Consider the following 16469-nt stretch of genomic DNA (forward strand, 5'->3'; position numbering starts at 1 on the left):
GCAATCGCATGACCATAACTGGTCTTTACCTTTAACACATTAATTACAGGGCAATTAAGTTAACATAGGCCTTATTGAAAATATTGTTTTGAATGTTTCCCATAAACAAAATTAAAGAATGTTCTCCTTAATTTCCTGGGCAATTATAATCAAACAGACCTAAATCTATAATTTTACTTCCTTTTTTTTCCATCTCAGTTTAGTACTGTATAATAAAAGAAAGTGTTTAATAAACACATCATTGAGTTAATAGTTTAGGGCAAAACTGTGGAATGTGTCCCTTGTCCACATATTTCATTTAAAGATGAATCTCTCGAGAAGACCATTGTATAATGGTGCTTTCTGGTACAGTCAAACCTGCTTTAGTGACCACCTGTATAGAAAGACCACATTTTGTGTTTCTCTTGAAAATGCTTTCTCATCGAAACATGTATTAAAGGGACCACATTTTTCATTTCCCCTTGAAAATCAGTTCGCACTGAAACGTATACTAAAGGAACCTGTACATAAAGACCACCTGCATATAAAGACTAATTTTCTTGTTTTCCTTGTGTTGTCTTTATATACAGGTTTCACTATCTAAGCCTTTACTTTTGAAAATGCAGGAATGTGTCTACGGTACAAATGTAGTAAAATCTTCATGGTTATATGCACCTGTGTGATAACATTACAACATCAATATCACATACATTCCAATTCCAATTCGATGAACTTTGCATTTGACTAGTATAATTTCTTACATGTATATTCAAATAGAATTAATTTTTTAAAAGAAAAGTCATCCTTTAAATACAAAAGATGTTTTTATTGAATTACATTGGAAAATAAGATATCTATTATCAAATTAATTCACAGGGCAGGGATGGATAACTTTAAGAGTGAAGGATTAACAAAAAACACACAAAAATAACAACAACAAAAAAATAACCTTGATAGGCCCATAACACATAGGATGAAGTTCTGCAATGTTGCATGAAATAAATTACACAAATATGTACAATTCAGTTAGAAATATAAAAAATAAATAGAAATATTTTTACAAAATTCAAGTATTTATAAGTCAAAACTCGTCTCTCAAAGATTATTTACAGTCTCAGAAATATGTTACAAAGGCATAAAAATGTACAATTCTAAGCATCTCTTCATTTACACATATTTCACATTTTAAAAACATATTGATAGGTATGTACATGAAGGTGATAAGGACCACATATGGCAGGTTAATACATCTGAAAATATCTTACCTAGCTTTAAAAGAGCTAAAAATGATATACAGTTGTCTCTGCAAAACTTTGGAAGTGTAAATAATGTGTTTTGCGTTGTTTGGTCAAAAAATTGATTTGCTTTAGGGTTAATTTGACTTAGGCGACTTTGAGTTATGCAGGGTTAACAGTTCATTTAAATTCAGCCCTCCAAAGAATCACATTCATTTTTAACAATTTAGTTATAGTTAAATTGATTTCCATGTTTAATATTCTAAATCCATTCTAACAACCTCTTAAAGACCAACAATAATTTTGTTAAATGTTTTGATTAAATACAGGTGAAAAAAAAATCATCCAAAGTTGTAAGCTGCTTAATTCTGCAACACAGAATTGAGATGTTCATTATTAAGAAAAATATTGAGTTTCTTGAATATATCCCCTCTAAGTACCGATACTTCAAAAAATTCTATTAGAGATTAACCAGAACAAATATTAATAAACCGACACCCAAGACACAGCAAACTGAATTGCCTTCAACCATTTATTTTACAGAAAGTGGAAGAGATAGGGGAGAAGGAGAGAGAGAGAGAGAGAGAAAGATATATATATATATATATATATATCCTTTGCTTTCCCTCTTTTTCTTTCTTTAGTTTTTGTATGACGTATTATTACGTCATAACACTTCCCTTCATTTTTTTCTTACTTGCTTGCCTTCCTATTTCTTTGTGACATAATTATTTGTGTTCCCTCTCGTTGTGCCTTGGCGCATTTTATTTTGACACATAACAATAATATTTTCAAAGTCAAGCAAAGTCATTACTTGACAAAGCTCTAAGGGCGAAAAATTTGTAAAACAATTTTTCTGTGTACGGAGCATCATCATTTGTTGTATTTTTTGGGGGTGTACATAAATATATATATAGTCAGAGAGAGAGAGAGAGAAAGAAAGAAAATGGTACAGAAAAATGATATAATTAATTCAATACTGTTACAGTCAATACTGGAAAAATACCTTTACCACATAACTACCCAATCTTACTAGATTCCAGATTCATATACAAATAGAATACTGTGAAAATGAAGGTTATGTCATTAACTACAGGAATAGCACACTCAAGATTGCCAAAAGCAGTCAAAATCTGGGCATGGAAGTAGGAGAAGAATCAATATAAATACTCTTCATAAACAGCTTCCAATACTATAGTTCACAAATATCAACAGATTTAAAACACCAACGTACCAGAGAAAATACAGGTAACTTGGTATGCAATATCAGAAAATAAATAAGAACAGTTGATTGCCATCTATATTATAAAAGATTGAATTGAATATTGCATTAAACACACATGTATACACATAAAGTAACAACAGACATTGCAGAAACTATTTAACATCACTATACTAGGATAGATTTTGTTTAAAGTTCACCGTTTCAAAATCACAATTTACAATTTACTGAACTGTACATGTATATCATACACATGCTTACAGTTATGAAGATAAACTGCCCTTTCTTTTTTAAATACAATGGTATAGTAACATGTTTAATTACACAGGGAAGCAATAGATTAGATAACTTGACTTTTACTGTCCGTCATACGTATTGCATCTGCATAGATCGGTGGTAACAGTATGATATAGAATAATGTGTGAATACTGAATAATGACAATAATTACAATACCCTGGAAGCTCAGATGTAATACAACATATAAAAGTGAAAAATTTACTGGCTGACTTTTTTCATTACTACACTGCCATGAATTCCTAATTTGTAATCCATGACAGAAATACTGTTACTTTGTCCTGAAATATGAATGTTATTTCATTTGCAAATATTTTTGCATTAAATAGTTTTCTTATCGGCAATGCTATGATAATATTTTGACAAGCAACAACTTGGACGTTTTATTTACTCATTGTTAAACTAACAAATAAGGGACAAATATACATCAATATTACTAATGCATACCATTTTTTGTACAAATATCACTTCCTTGCGATGGCATTTGACAAATGAAAGAATAAGGCAGCTAATTTTTAAAAGAAAGGGTTCATATAAAAAGCAAAGCACTGTATTTTAATAACAAGTGTTTCTGGTGCAGTGTTAAAATTGGCAAGTATATTTCAATTATTAAAACAAACAAAAATATTCTGAAATCTGCACAGCTGGAAGACTTAAGTGAGGTGACCACTGTATGATGACTGTATTTTATCATATTTTTTCTTCTCCTCAAAAAGTATTGCTAACATAAAAAATGGATGCCACTTGTGCTACATTAGGATTCAACGAAGCCACATTATGTCACAAATTAAGAGCCTAGTCTCTCTGTTGGCAGTAGGTTTTTACCCATGGAAGACAGTGACTCGTTTGGAGAAAACTTAGCTATGTTTATATGCCATGCGTAGATATGAACATACACAAATATTACTGAAAATTACTGTTGTATGAGTAGGTGTGATTATTATATTTTAAAAATATTTCTAAATATATATATCTTTAGCATATTTCATCATTTTCTTAGTTGTTTGTGCATCCTTATTGTATTAAAATACTGCATTTAAAAGAAGAACAGATTTAAAGTATCATTACAAGACCATAAAAAGATAGAAAAACCTCTAAAATACAAAGAAAAATATGATTGCAAAAAGAATATACACTGTAGGACAGGCTGTTATTTGTATGACCTTAAGTTGGGTACAATTTGAGATGCATTCAAGTTCAAACTGACCTGACAGGTTAACATTCAAATATCTAAAATATACAACTGTGCTGATAATCACACAAATTTACATAAAGTCTACACTTTCTACAATACCATATTGAATCAGGAAAGTGATTACGCAGTGTTCGATGGGGGAAGAAGTATATACCCGGGGAATGTAAAAGAATTCAATATAGAGAATAACTATTATCTTACAGCATGAGGAGCATCATTATGAAGATATCGTTATTTTGCTTGAAATATTGTTTCTGTGAACGTAGACATACTCCCTCTCCTTGCAAAAAAGCTGGAAGGGGAAATATTTGCAAGGTTCTATGAATTCATTATGAATGAGTATTTGCTTCAAAAGGCTTACTCATCCACACAATCTATTCTGAATTTGCATACAAAATTAAATTCAAATTTAAATATTCAACTATTTGTACATGTTTTCATTTTCAAAACTAATTTTTTACTTCTACAGTATTATTTGGAGAAGTTTTACTACTGCATATACCGCCATAAGAATTTACCAAAATCCTGACTTGATATGTTGTATCCCTGCCTGCAGTGATGACGTATTTAAGATGGTAATGAAAATTACTTATTTACATTTAAATTGAAATTGCATAGTGTTTAAAAATTCATGAGAGAATATTTCAGACTTTATCTTAAACATTTGTATTTACGTACATACAAAATTTGTAGATATGCATGTGAAGTTTATCGGAATGGCAGTTACTTTTATCATATGCCTATCATTCTTTACATTGTGAATTTTGTTATATCTTATATTCCAAATCCTTACTACTTCTACTACATGTACCTCTGATGTGAGTCACTCTCTTCACAAGTGTCAATGGTCAAGCCCTCTGGCCGATCTACTACGCTCTTTCCGCGATGGTGGACTACTTATCTCTGATCTGTGGCACTCTCTTCACAAGTGTCAATGGTCAAGCCCTCTGGCTGATCTACTACGCTCTCTCCGCGATGGTGGACTACTTATCTCTGGTCTGGGGCATTTTCTTCACAAGTGTCAATGGTCAAGCCCTCTGGCCGACCTACTACGCTCTCTCCGCAATGGTGGGCTACTTATCAAATCCTTGGATTCATCTAGTTGCTGGTGGAGCTGGGCTACTGTGCTCTGGTATCTGAAATTAAATAATAATAATAATACAAAAAATTTATATAGCGCTTGTGAAATAAAAGTTTCAAAGCGGTGTACACAAATCAAGATTATTTCAAGAAAAATCAATATTACTAATGGAATCAACATGACTTAAATTACCAAGAAAATAAAATATTACTAGCATTATAAATGTGGATAAAATAACTATATAAATGAAAGGTCATGATAGTTTGTTTTCTCTTGTTTTCTGATTGAGCATATGACATTATGAATATGACAGACAAAGAAAGCGGACAAAATATACAGTTCCTCAGGTAGACAAAGGAACATCCCTTCACTGCTATTATGTAAAAAGGTGAATATGCATGTGACACCTGTTCTACATATGTTTACATAATAGCAGTGAAGGGATGTTCCTTTGTCTACCTGAGGAACTGTATATTTTGTCCGCTTTCTATGTCAGTCATGTTCATAGTGTAATATAAAGGAAAACCTGCTTTAACAGCCACCTTTATAGAAAGACCACCTTCTATAGGGAGTGCATGTGTTTATTTCTCTTCAAACCTGTACAGAAGTAAAGACCACCTGCTTATAAAGACCATGGGGGTGTTTCACAAAGATCCCAAGTCGAACTTAACTCTAAGTTGGACTTAAAAATTATGGAAAGCCATTTATAGCCTTAAAATAAGATATACTCAAAAGCGAAAATTCAAGTATTTTAGATGTTTTATGAATTCCACATCAAGAACATGAAATCTCCATGATAATAGAAAATATGAATGATTTGAATCAACATTTAACTCCTTTTAAAATAACTTCTACAAAATATTTTCATTGATGCTAACAGCTTTCCATAATTGTTATGTCCAACTTAGAGATAAGATCAACTTAGGATCTTTGTGAAACACCCCCCCCCATGTTTCATTTCATCTTGGAGAGTGTCTTCGTATGTATACAGATTGCACTGTATCTACATTAGGATCTAATAACTGCTTATTGAGTCAGGTTAGTGAGCTCTGAGGTCTGGACAAAAATCAATTTAAAAAGAATAGTCAAGTGTGTTTTGTTAAATCTGTTTCTGTCAGATCAAACACAAAAAGTGTGAGAGGAGAGAAGAGAGAGAGAGAAAAAAGTAATCATAGAGAGAGAGAGAGAGAGAGAGAGAGAGAGAAAGAGAGAGAGAGATCACCACCAACATTATGTTGGTTCCACTCTTCAAAATGAGTTGATTACTTGTTGATATAAATCATCTGTTTCTACGAAAATTACATTCATGTTTTGAATTACAATGTTCCTACATATGATCCCAACATTTCATGAACAAAGAAGTTAATTACTTCACTTAATTTGTCTTCATTCTGACACAATTTAGATAAGATTTAAATTAAAAAAACAAAAAAATAAGGGAGGAGTATTATTCACAAGTACCTGTTGTATTTCTCCTCAATGCGCTGCCTTTCTTTATCAAGGTCCTACATGTCAAAAAAAAAATAATACAAAATATGAAAGGATCATTTGAAACATGTCATGGGTATAATTATAATGACATTGGTTGAAATAGTGCTGCCCAGCATGTGATCAAAATGTAACAAAGTTATAAAATTAATAGTAAATGAAAAGTTTACTCAACAACTATTTAAAGACGGTGCTGAATTGTCTGATTGTTACCAATCTTGAATGCTTTCATGGACACAGATACATCACTTTCACTAAAACATTTTAATTTGCATGCATGTTCAATGTACATTTGTATATCTTTACAGACTCAACTGTATGAAACATAACTTGTAAGTATGACCTTTCAATATGTAACCCACATATGTGGTGAGGCAATGACAGGAAATCAAAGGAATGTACATTTCAGAAAACCTTCCTGTAATGAACAGCGTACTCAATCCTACATACCAAATTGAAATCAACAACATTGTTCATTACACTGGCACATCTGGCCCATCATTCATATTGTGAATTTCAATCAGATATTTCAGAGGAGGAATGACAGCTACAAGAAGTTTATTTATAGTAGATATCAAAATGAACATTTCTGAAAGTCACATTCTCTTCCAAAGTTAGTTGCATGGACAAAAAAATAAAAAATTCCAGCATTGGGTGATAAAGTATCATGTACAAAAATAAAAGAAAGAAAGAAAGAATGAAAGAAACAGTTGCCCATATACCATTGCAGATCTGTTGCCAATACCACATCTTTTGATTCATAAATTGGCGAAATGTTCAGAGGTTAAACAAAAATCATTGTAGTTAAAAACAGAGTGTCATCAATAAACTTCTTAATAAATTTTTTGTCCATTTATAATGTTATCAGATACAGGCCTTTTTATTTGAACAACGAAACAATTTTATAATAATGATTTAAGGAAGAAAAAGTGATCAATTTAGCCATTAAGTAATTTTTGCTTTTGATGAGGTAACAGAAGAAGTGTGAAAGTAGTTACTACTTACCCTCAGTCTATCAAACTCTGAGTGAGAGGAGGAGGAGGAGGAGGGGTGAGGCGGAGGAGGTAAATGATCTGGCTCTGAGAGCCGTTCAATTGACCTATCCAGAATCTTAGTCCCCTGAAATAAAAGGAAGGATAACAATATTATATCTTTAAATGTTCCATTTACATAGCTCATAATAATCAATCAACAATTCACTATGCACTCAGCATATAGTAACCATAATGTTTCCATCTTGTGGAGAAAAATACAATCAAGAAAATAAACTCTTGGGAAAGTGAGTCAAACCTGGTTTAGTGACCACCTGTCTACAAAGACCACCTGTCTACAAGGACCACATTTTGTGCTTCCCTTGAAAATGGTTTCTCATTGAAACATGTGCAAAAGGAACCTGTCTACAAAGACCACTTTTTGTGTTTCCCTCGGGCTGTCGCTATAGACAGTTTTGACTATACATTGTTCAAAATCTGTACTTGTTTCCACAAGACTAGGAATTTGTATCATATTACATTACTGACAGTGACAAGGTATGTGTAAAATATGAATATGGAGGACGTTAACTCTGAGAAAAATTATATGAGCTAATGCCCTTTTGGCTCAAAGAGACAACTTGTTAACAATCTTATACCAGTAAAAACAAGAAAACTTGACTGGTAAAGAAGTGTAACAGATGAAGGAAAAGGTGATTTTCAGAAGTGATTTCCATCTCACCTCTCTGATATGTTCTTCCATGTTATCTACTTGCTTCTCCAACGATTTGACCGTGTGGACTCTTTCAAGGTTCTGTAGATGCAAATCTGGAAAGAGAAATGCGTATTTATAGTTCGTAAACAGATTCGCTGACTACCGTAACTACGTGAATGTATAATACACGTACATATACATAACAATTACGATATGAATTTTCAAAGTTGATTATCATTTTTTTTCTGAATTGCCCAACATCTTAGGATCAGGATCATAACATTTGAAGACTCTTCCACTTTCAGCAAAAAGAAGAACTCATAAAAGCAAATGTATGTTATGTCCCTGACAAAGAGAGACTGAAACTGTGACTTTCAAATGAAGGCTATGAATATAGATCTTGATGTTCATTCTTATGTCTCTTGACGAAGGCAAAGAAAGTGGATGCCTGGTAGATAGAATTTCCCGTCGTAGTTGAGCAGTTTAATCACTCGACTCGGAATGCGCAAAGGGTATGTTATAAGTTTGAGCCACGGCAAAGCACATGCGTCCTTGAGAAAGGCATTTTATCTATGTTGTTTCTCTCCACCCAGGTGTTAAATGGGTACCATGTAGGATGCAAATGACCATGAGACTGGATCATTATATGCATGGCTGTAAAAATGGCGACTGACTGGGATGCTCTCTAATGGAGCAAAGAGAGAGAGAGAGAGAGAGAGAGAGAGAGATAGAGAGAGCACTGTTAGTGCAAATCCTTAATCAAATCTAGTGACCTGGGTAATAATAAACTGTAAGACGAATTACCAATATCATTGATATTGTTAATGGCTTGAGAAATCCAAATCGGATGCACAAGCTACAACAAGAGTGGATGCCAAATTGTTGAAATGTTCACTGTACAAAAGCATGCTTTTACTGCCGATGAATATATCTTTCTCCTAACCTTGTTTCTCATACTGTAGATCTCGTAACATTTCCTCAGTTCTATCCAACTGAGTCTCGTAGGTGTACTTATCGGCCCGGTAATCTTGCCTCAGCTCGGTCAGCTCTGATCTGCTACGATTGAGGTTCTCTCGAAGCCTGCTACGCCCGTCACTCTGCTTACGAACTTCCTTTTGAAGCCAGTAGAGTTTGTTCTATTAAATAAGATACAAAAACATCATCTTTAAATGTACCATGATATTGTGAGGTACTATGTCCCTTTTGCAGTCGATTCAACAACTAATAGTTGTTATTTTCCTACTTCAAGAAATTTTCAAGCCCCCATTTTTTTTAGGGAAGTTCTAAATTAGTTTTATCTTTCAAATGCCATTGGAATTTAACCTTTTAATTTGTTTTCCTGCAAATGGGTCATAGTACCTTTAAGGTTAACCCCAGATATTTTGTTGTTGCACTGAACAGCTATCAAATACTGATTTTGAATTGCCAAAATAGTGACAAGAATCAACTTATCATGGAAGTTGCTCATGACAATGAAAGTCAACCAAAAGGTAATAAACAATTTGGAGACTGTCATAAAAACAGAAACAGATAACAGGTTGTCCATTTTCTAATTTCTTGCAGATTGATTACAGTCTTCTTCCAGCTTCTTTCCCTGCTTCTCTGTTCTTTTCAGCTTTCAGTGAGACCCCCTCTCACCTTTAGATTAGCAAGCATGGCATCGGGAGAGCCATGTGATCTGGAGAAGGGTTGGGGTGCGTGGTCATCATCGCCATTCTCAGTGACCAGTCCAACAAGGACGTCTACCTCTCGGACCACACCACGGACATCATTGTCATGGTCAGTTCGGAGGCTCTGAATGGCTAGTTCTGCTCTCTGCAAATGCTTCTCCAGTACAGACGATCTAAATAAAAGTGAATGGAAGTGAGAGTAAGTCAAGAAGGAATGAAATACAGTCAAACCGTCTGTAGAGACGGATTGTGCAGAAAGAGCACCTGCCTTAAATGGCCACATCTCTTGTTTCCCTTTAAAGACGGATCATGTCTAAAACTATGGTCACTATTTGTGTATTCGTTATCAGCCTTGTTCGTGTCACAACGATGGAACAAATGGGTATTTTGCAATGGACCGAGGTGTGTAAGCAGCATGGAAATCCTACAGGGTACATTCACTTTAAATACTGAACTAAATATTGTCCATGGGGAGTGTTTTGCAAAGACTAAGATTGACTTTAAGTTGGACTTAACTATGGTAGGCTGTTCATGCCACTCTTTGCTCTGAACCATTATGATCTTTAGATAATTTTTTTCCTTCAATAATGAATTATCAAAAATGTAAATTCTGTAGATTTGTGACCATGATTTGTTCGTCCCTTGAGAGAGCAATGCCAGTAAATAGTGAAAGCAAACAGTGGCATGAACGGCCTGCCATGGTTAAGTCCAACTTAAAGTAGATCTTAATCTTTGTGAAACACCCCCCTGGAGTTTCCACAAACCTGTTATCCCCTACTTCCACCAGCTGTGCCTGCTCCTCAAACCCAGCTCTGATCCGGTCAAAGTTTCTCCTTAGTTTGAGGTTCTCATCGTCAAGGTGACGGATCTCTCCCCGCATCTTCTCCATCTCGCCGTTTCCTCTCTCTACTTGGCGACGAAGGGACTTTGTGGATGATCTCGCCTCTGCTGATTCAATCTATAGGAAAAATAATCATAAGTGGAAGTTAAAGACAAAGTTGAGTACTGGGGGGTGTTTCACAAAGATCCTTAGTTGAACTTATCTTTAAGTTGGACTTAACAATTATGGAAAGCTGTTAGCATCCATGAAAATAATTTGTACAAGTTATTTCAAAAGGCATAAAATGTTGATTCAAATCATTCATATTTTCTATTATCATGGAAATTCCATGTTCTTGATTTGGAATTTATAAAAAGTCTGAAATACTTGAATTTCACTTTTAAATATATTATATTTTAAGGCTACAAATGGCTCTCCATAATGTTTAAGTCCAACTTAGAGTTGAGTTCGACTTAGGATCTTTGTGAAACACCTCCCCTGATCAAGTAAAACATTGTGAAAGAACTAAGATGAATTTATTAGGATGTTGATTATGAAGTACATAAGAATGAACATCAAAATTATATACAAATTCATTCAGTCTTGCTGAAATTCATATACAGTGTAAAAGCACTTTTTTTTTCTTCAATAATTTTTTTTTTATTGATTCCAAACAATACAAATTAATTTTAGAAATAAAATACAGTTGTTTTTCCTTGACATGAATTCAAAACATTTTCATTACATAAATTGTACAATGATGGAAACAAAAATGAAATCAGTTGTAACATAAAACAAATAACCCCATCCAACCAAACATTTTGCCATAATCTGTTAACATGTACACACTCCATACAGATAAGAGCTTAAGGGGATTACACACAACACACATGTGGCATAACAAAATTGGTCTATATTTTAAAACTATTTTCAGTAAAAATTTAGAATATGAATGTATCTCAAGAGCTATCAATTTCCAGTGACACTGCTACTATTTACTATTCTTCCACCTGGGAATAAATTGAATTGGAAAGCCCTCATAATATTTTCCCTTCACAAGAGCCCAAATTTTGTACACACTTGGCTGTTTTATCTTGTTTTAATTTAAAGTGTTTGCCATGTATAGATCACTCATTCTGTGAATGGCAGTATGTGTGTGTGTGTGTGTGTGGGAGGGGGGGGGGGGGTAAAGTAAACCTTATTTTCAAAATGATTTATGAAATTGTTTGTAACATGAATTTCAAAAAAAAATAAATGCATTGCACTTACTTTGAGAGCTTGGATCTCTGCTTCTGACTCGGCTTTCTCACATTTCATTCTCCGCATCAGATCTTGAACAATTTTCCCTTCATTGCCCTGCAATAATGTATATCAATAATATATTAAATTGACTCCCTAACATTGTTGAAGAAAAAACTGTAATTTTTGGATGAAATGTTACTTGCTATATTCCTTCTAATTTACTTACCCTCTAACAGGCAAAAAATCCTGAGAAAATTCTCAAACCACAAAGATATTTATGGTTTTCTTTGAAGGCGTCACTGTGCAACACCCTCTAACAGAGATTAACAGTAAATTCTCCCAACAATTTTTGAATTTTCCCCAACCGTTTTCCTTGAAAATAAGACATAAGACAGGCTTTTAAAACTGTTTCAAAACTTAAGTGTCTGGAATGGTCTACAGAGCAAATTTATTGCTTTGTGACGATTTAAATTCAACTCAAAATGTAATTAAATTGTAGTAATATAGTTGAGCTGTTGAGAGAATTAAGAAATTGATTAGATCAGTCTTTTCCAATTTTAATCGTTAATAATGGTTCGTTTTCACTCAAACTTTCAGATTATCTTTAATCGTACATCTAGCATTGAAGTCACTACCTTAGCACCATTTTCTCTCATCTGAAGAATGTTACCAAGTCCCTTTAAAGGTAATAAGCTTATAATATACAGTTATCTAAAACTGCTTTAAGATTATTGTTTTGTGTTATACCAGAAACATGAGCCTCTCTTTTATTTCCTTGCTTCTGATGGCAGTTCAAGAATGTACATGGCCTGGTCAGAAACATCTACAAATATTATATATCTGTACCTTTTCCTAACAATGTTAACTCCAAGAATGACACAGACTTTAATGTTTTCTTAAATATAAAGGTATATGATACGACACACAAACATATTTATTAAGAAATACAAGTTTCTAATAATCAACTCTACTCTGTCATTTACTCTTAAAAATTGATAATGGCAGAAATGTAGTTTTACAGGATGGTTATTTATCTTGTATCATAAAAAAATGTGCCTCAAGAAATAAATGAAAGTATTTTATTACCTTGGCTGTTTCCATTTCGCGATGTAATTTCTCAGTGAGAGCTACATTGTAGTCCTGAACCTGAATAAGCAAGAAAAATGGTAGATCATTAGTTTGAAAAAGAACAATTTCAAATTCTAATATCAACGAATAGACATACTAAAGCTTTTCGTCTTGCACTCACTGTTGGTCCCCCATGATCCTCTTTTTCTTATGTTAGTTGAGAGCTGAGTTAATGAGATAGCCACCTGTCAGTGACCTCGCTGTGTGGTCTAATGCCTTCTGGCCCAGTAGTATTGACGGTCTTTAAAGGAACAATCACCTCTTCGATTCCAAATTTGACTTTACAAAGGGGATTCTCAACACAGCTGAGCTGCCTAAAATCAACATCAGGGCCCTGCTTCATTAAAACTTGTTATCGATTAAAACATTCTAAAATTTCATGGCAAATTTGCTCTCAGCCAATCACATGCAAGGATTTCAGTAGCTTATAATGGGTACTGTAGCTGGTTACTGATAGCAAGTTTCATGAAACAGGGTCTAACAAGGGCAAGCTCCTAAGACTGATGAGGGTTCTATCAATCCATAAATTTAAAAGTGACAAGGAAGATTCAACAATCACAATGAACACAACACCAACATGAAAGGAATACTGAAAATGCAACCCACTACAAAGGCAGTAAAGCCTCACTCATAATTTTCAATATTGTACACTCTAGAGGCTTTTCTCGATTAAGACTGGAACGCACTGCATGAGAAACGTTTACACATCCTCTCAAAACAACCGCAGATCAAGGGTTTTGTCTTTTGAGCCATCAGGCAAGGGAATGCTTGCAGTTCATTTTCGAGGTACACACTCCACATCAAAAGCAACCATGCCAAACTTTTTAAACAGTTCTTCTTTTCCTGTCACTGTTCAGAACCTCAAAAGTGGAAGCATTTCAATGCATTTCACGGATAAAACAACAAACTCCGCACACAGCGACCGACCGTGGTGCATCAAAAATTCTTCAACCGTAAAAAAACTTACTTGTTGTACTAAAATTCTGCAATCATGACTTAAATGTATTCTACACATGATAAATAATGCCACCATGAATCCAAAGCCGGTGTGAATCTGACGTTGCTAATTGGGGAAATAATTACCAAAATAGAATTAAAATCTAATGACCTTGTGATGCTGGACTAAAACAAGTAGAAGAAGTTTCAAGGAAATTAATGAAAATTTGTCAAGTGTTTTAGAAACTAGTAAATGGTACTTGACTGATGTGTATCAACTATGAATAGAATCAGTTTGAACATGTTCCTGTTATTAGGCAGTGATGATCGTAGAGATCAAATAAACTATGAGTTTTCTTCAATGATAATGCATTAAAATAATAAATGGACTAAAAAAGTCAGGGTTCCCTGTATGGCAAGACATATCTGTTTACCATTTTGGATTTTTCACCTCTAGCAATTTGTTTCTTATTCTTAAATTCAAAGATTTATAAGGGTAAAGAGATCCTTATCTGTAAATTGGAAGAAAATTATTTTATTCTGGAGGATTTCATATTCAGATTTTAGCTCAAGCTATTCATAATGATAATGATAATGATATTGGGTTCTTGTATAGTGTTCATATCTGTCAGACATTCCTGATTATTACCCTGGCTTTAGCATGGCTGCATTACGGCGCTCTAGCATTTCAAGGAATTAATTCCAGCCAGGTACCCATTTACATCACCTGGGTTGAGTGTGGCAAACGTAGATCAATGTCTTGCCAAAGGACATTAGCGCTGCGGCGGGACTCGAACCACGGACCTTGTGATCCACAGTCTGGTGACGTAACCACTCGACCACGACACCTCTACTAAATACATATCAAAAGACCTCAGATAACTAAGAGGTGTATCAAAACTAAATTAAAAATGAAGAAAGTATATATTTTCCATTTGGAAACATCAATATTACAAAAATGAAAATGAGACAGCAGGATAAACGCGCTTCATATCATTCAATATAAATAATAGTGACTTTTTTGGGGTACCATGATCATGTTTCATCATGCCTTGACACTCTTGGCATTCCAATGTTACTACTCCAGTTTTAGCTAAACGTCCAAATATACTTTATGTACTATAGAATACTGGGTACCCATTGACACCTGGATGGAAAGTGGCCATCTTAGTTTAGCCAAAGGAAACTAATGTCGGTCTGGGATTTGAACCCTTGACTCCTTGATTGAAAACCAATTGAATGAACCACTAAACCACAACATCATTTTAGTAGTCTTGAAATCTGAATCTCATCAAATCCATACCTCTTGGAACTTTTTATCCAGCTTCTTAAGATCTTGCTTGATGTTTTGCTTCTCCTCCTCAGCAATGTCCAGCTGTCTGTCTACCACCTTCTTCTGAGCGGTCAGCTCAGAAAACTGAGTGGTCAGTTCAGCCTTTTGCCTGGTGATGTCGCGCAGCTCTCTCTGTAAATGACAAGACGGGTAGATACTAGATTTCATTCTGAGCATTTACATGTTTTGTATGCTAGATGGAGATACACATTGCTATAACAAGTATTTGTTCGGTACTGTGTATTTAGGCAATCCGTTTATATATTTATAAGATGTGTATACAAACATATTTTTTCAATTGTTTGAATTATCATTTATATACATATACATGGAGTCGGGCTAACTCGGAACAAAGACAACTCGGCCCAGCTGCAAGGTTTAGACAATTAGGGTTAGGGTTAGGCTTAGGGTTAGGTTTAGGGTAAGGGATAGGGTAAAATGACAAAAAATGACAGTTTTGGAAGCTGGGCTGAGTTGTCTTTGGTCCGAGTTAGCCTGGATCCATATACATGTAGTAATTATTGTATTCAAAGTTATGAGAATAATCTATTAATGCTGTATCAAGAAAAAAATAAACATAAATTAATAATAAAAATAATAATAACAAAATAATAATGATAATATGTTGCCTATGGCTAACAGTTCCTAGCTGAGTGAGAAACTTCACACATAAACGCAGGCTAATCGCTGCATGCATTGAGCTCACTGACCCTATTCCATGCTAACAGAAAGAGTTCATAAAGACACTTATATTTATCAGTAATCAGATTAAAAAAACACCAGCCAAACGAACAAACGAATGAACAAGCATTCTCACACCATACCTGTGTTCTCTGGTTCTGCCCTTGAGCATCATGTAATGTAGCTTTAGTTGAATCTAGCTGCTGCTCTACTTTGAGCTTTTCATTGCTGAGTATCATGAACCTCGATTGCTCTCCCCGTAACTCTCCCTCCAACTAGAATGGAAACAACAATAATAAAAATGGCGATGATGACAGTGACAATAATGATGATTATGAAGTAGAAGAAAAAGAAGAAGAAGAAAAAATGAAGAAGATGAAGAAGAGAAGAAGAAGAAGAAGAAGAAGAAGAAGAAGAAGAAGAAGAAGAAGAAGAAGAAGAAAAAGAAGAAGAAGTAGAAGTAGAAGAGGAAGAAGAA

General features: G+C 34.2%; 1 protein-coding gene across 2 annotated transcripts in view; it reads right to left on the reverse strand.

The window, feature by feature from the left end:
* Positions 1–1031: 1031 nt before the first annotated feature.
* Positions 1032–16469, reverse strand: part of LOC585176 (centrosomal protein of 128 kDa) — a 31827-nt gene continuing 16389 nt past the window's right edge. For both annotated transcript variants that reach the window (XM_030999090.1, XM_030999089.1), the window contains exons 14-24: positions 16135–16266; positions 15281–15442; positions 13000–13059; positions 11941–12027; positions 10616–10809; positions 9820–10024; positions 9125–9317; positions 8209–8294; positions 7501–7614; positions 6469–6512; positions 1032–5062 (exon numbers count right to left, since the gene is read on the reverse strand). In XM_030999090.1, the coding sequence (XP_030854950.1) occupies positions 4948–5062; positions 6469–6512; positions 7501–7614; positions 8209–8294; positions 9125–9317; positions 9820–10024; positions 10616–10809; positions 11941–12027; positions 13000–13059; positions 15281–15442; positions 16135–16266 (1392 nt within the window). In that variant the 3' untranslated portion in view covers positions 1032–4947. The remainder of the gene's footprint in view (positions 5063–6468; positions 6513–7500; positions 7615–8208; positions 8295–9124; positions 9318–9819; positions 10025–10615; positions 10810–11940; positions 12028–12999; positions 13060–15280; positions 15443–16134; positions 16267–16469) is intronic.

The sequence above is a fragment of the Strongylocentrotus purpuratus genome, unplaced genomic scaffold (assembly GCF_000002235.5).
Source record: "Strongylocentrotus purpuratus isolate Spur 01 unplaced genomic scaffold, Spur_5.0 spur5_scaffold_5, whole genome shotgun sequence".
Classification (NCBI taxonomy): domain Eukaryota; kingdom Metazoa; phylum Echinodermata; class Echinoidea; order Camarodonta; family Strongylocentrotidae; genus Strongylocentrotus; species Strongylocentrotus purpuratus.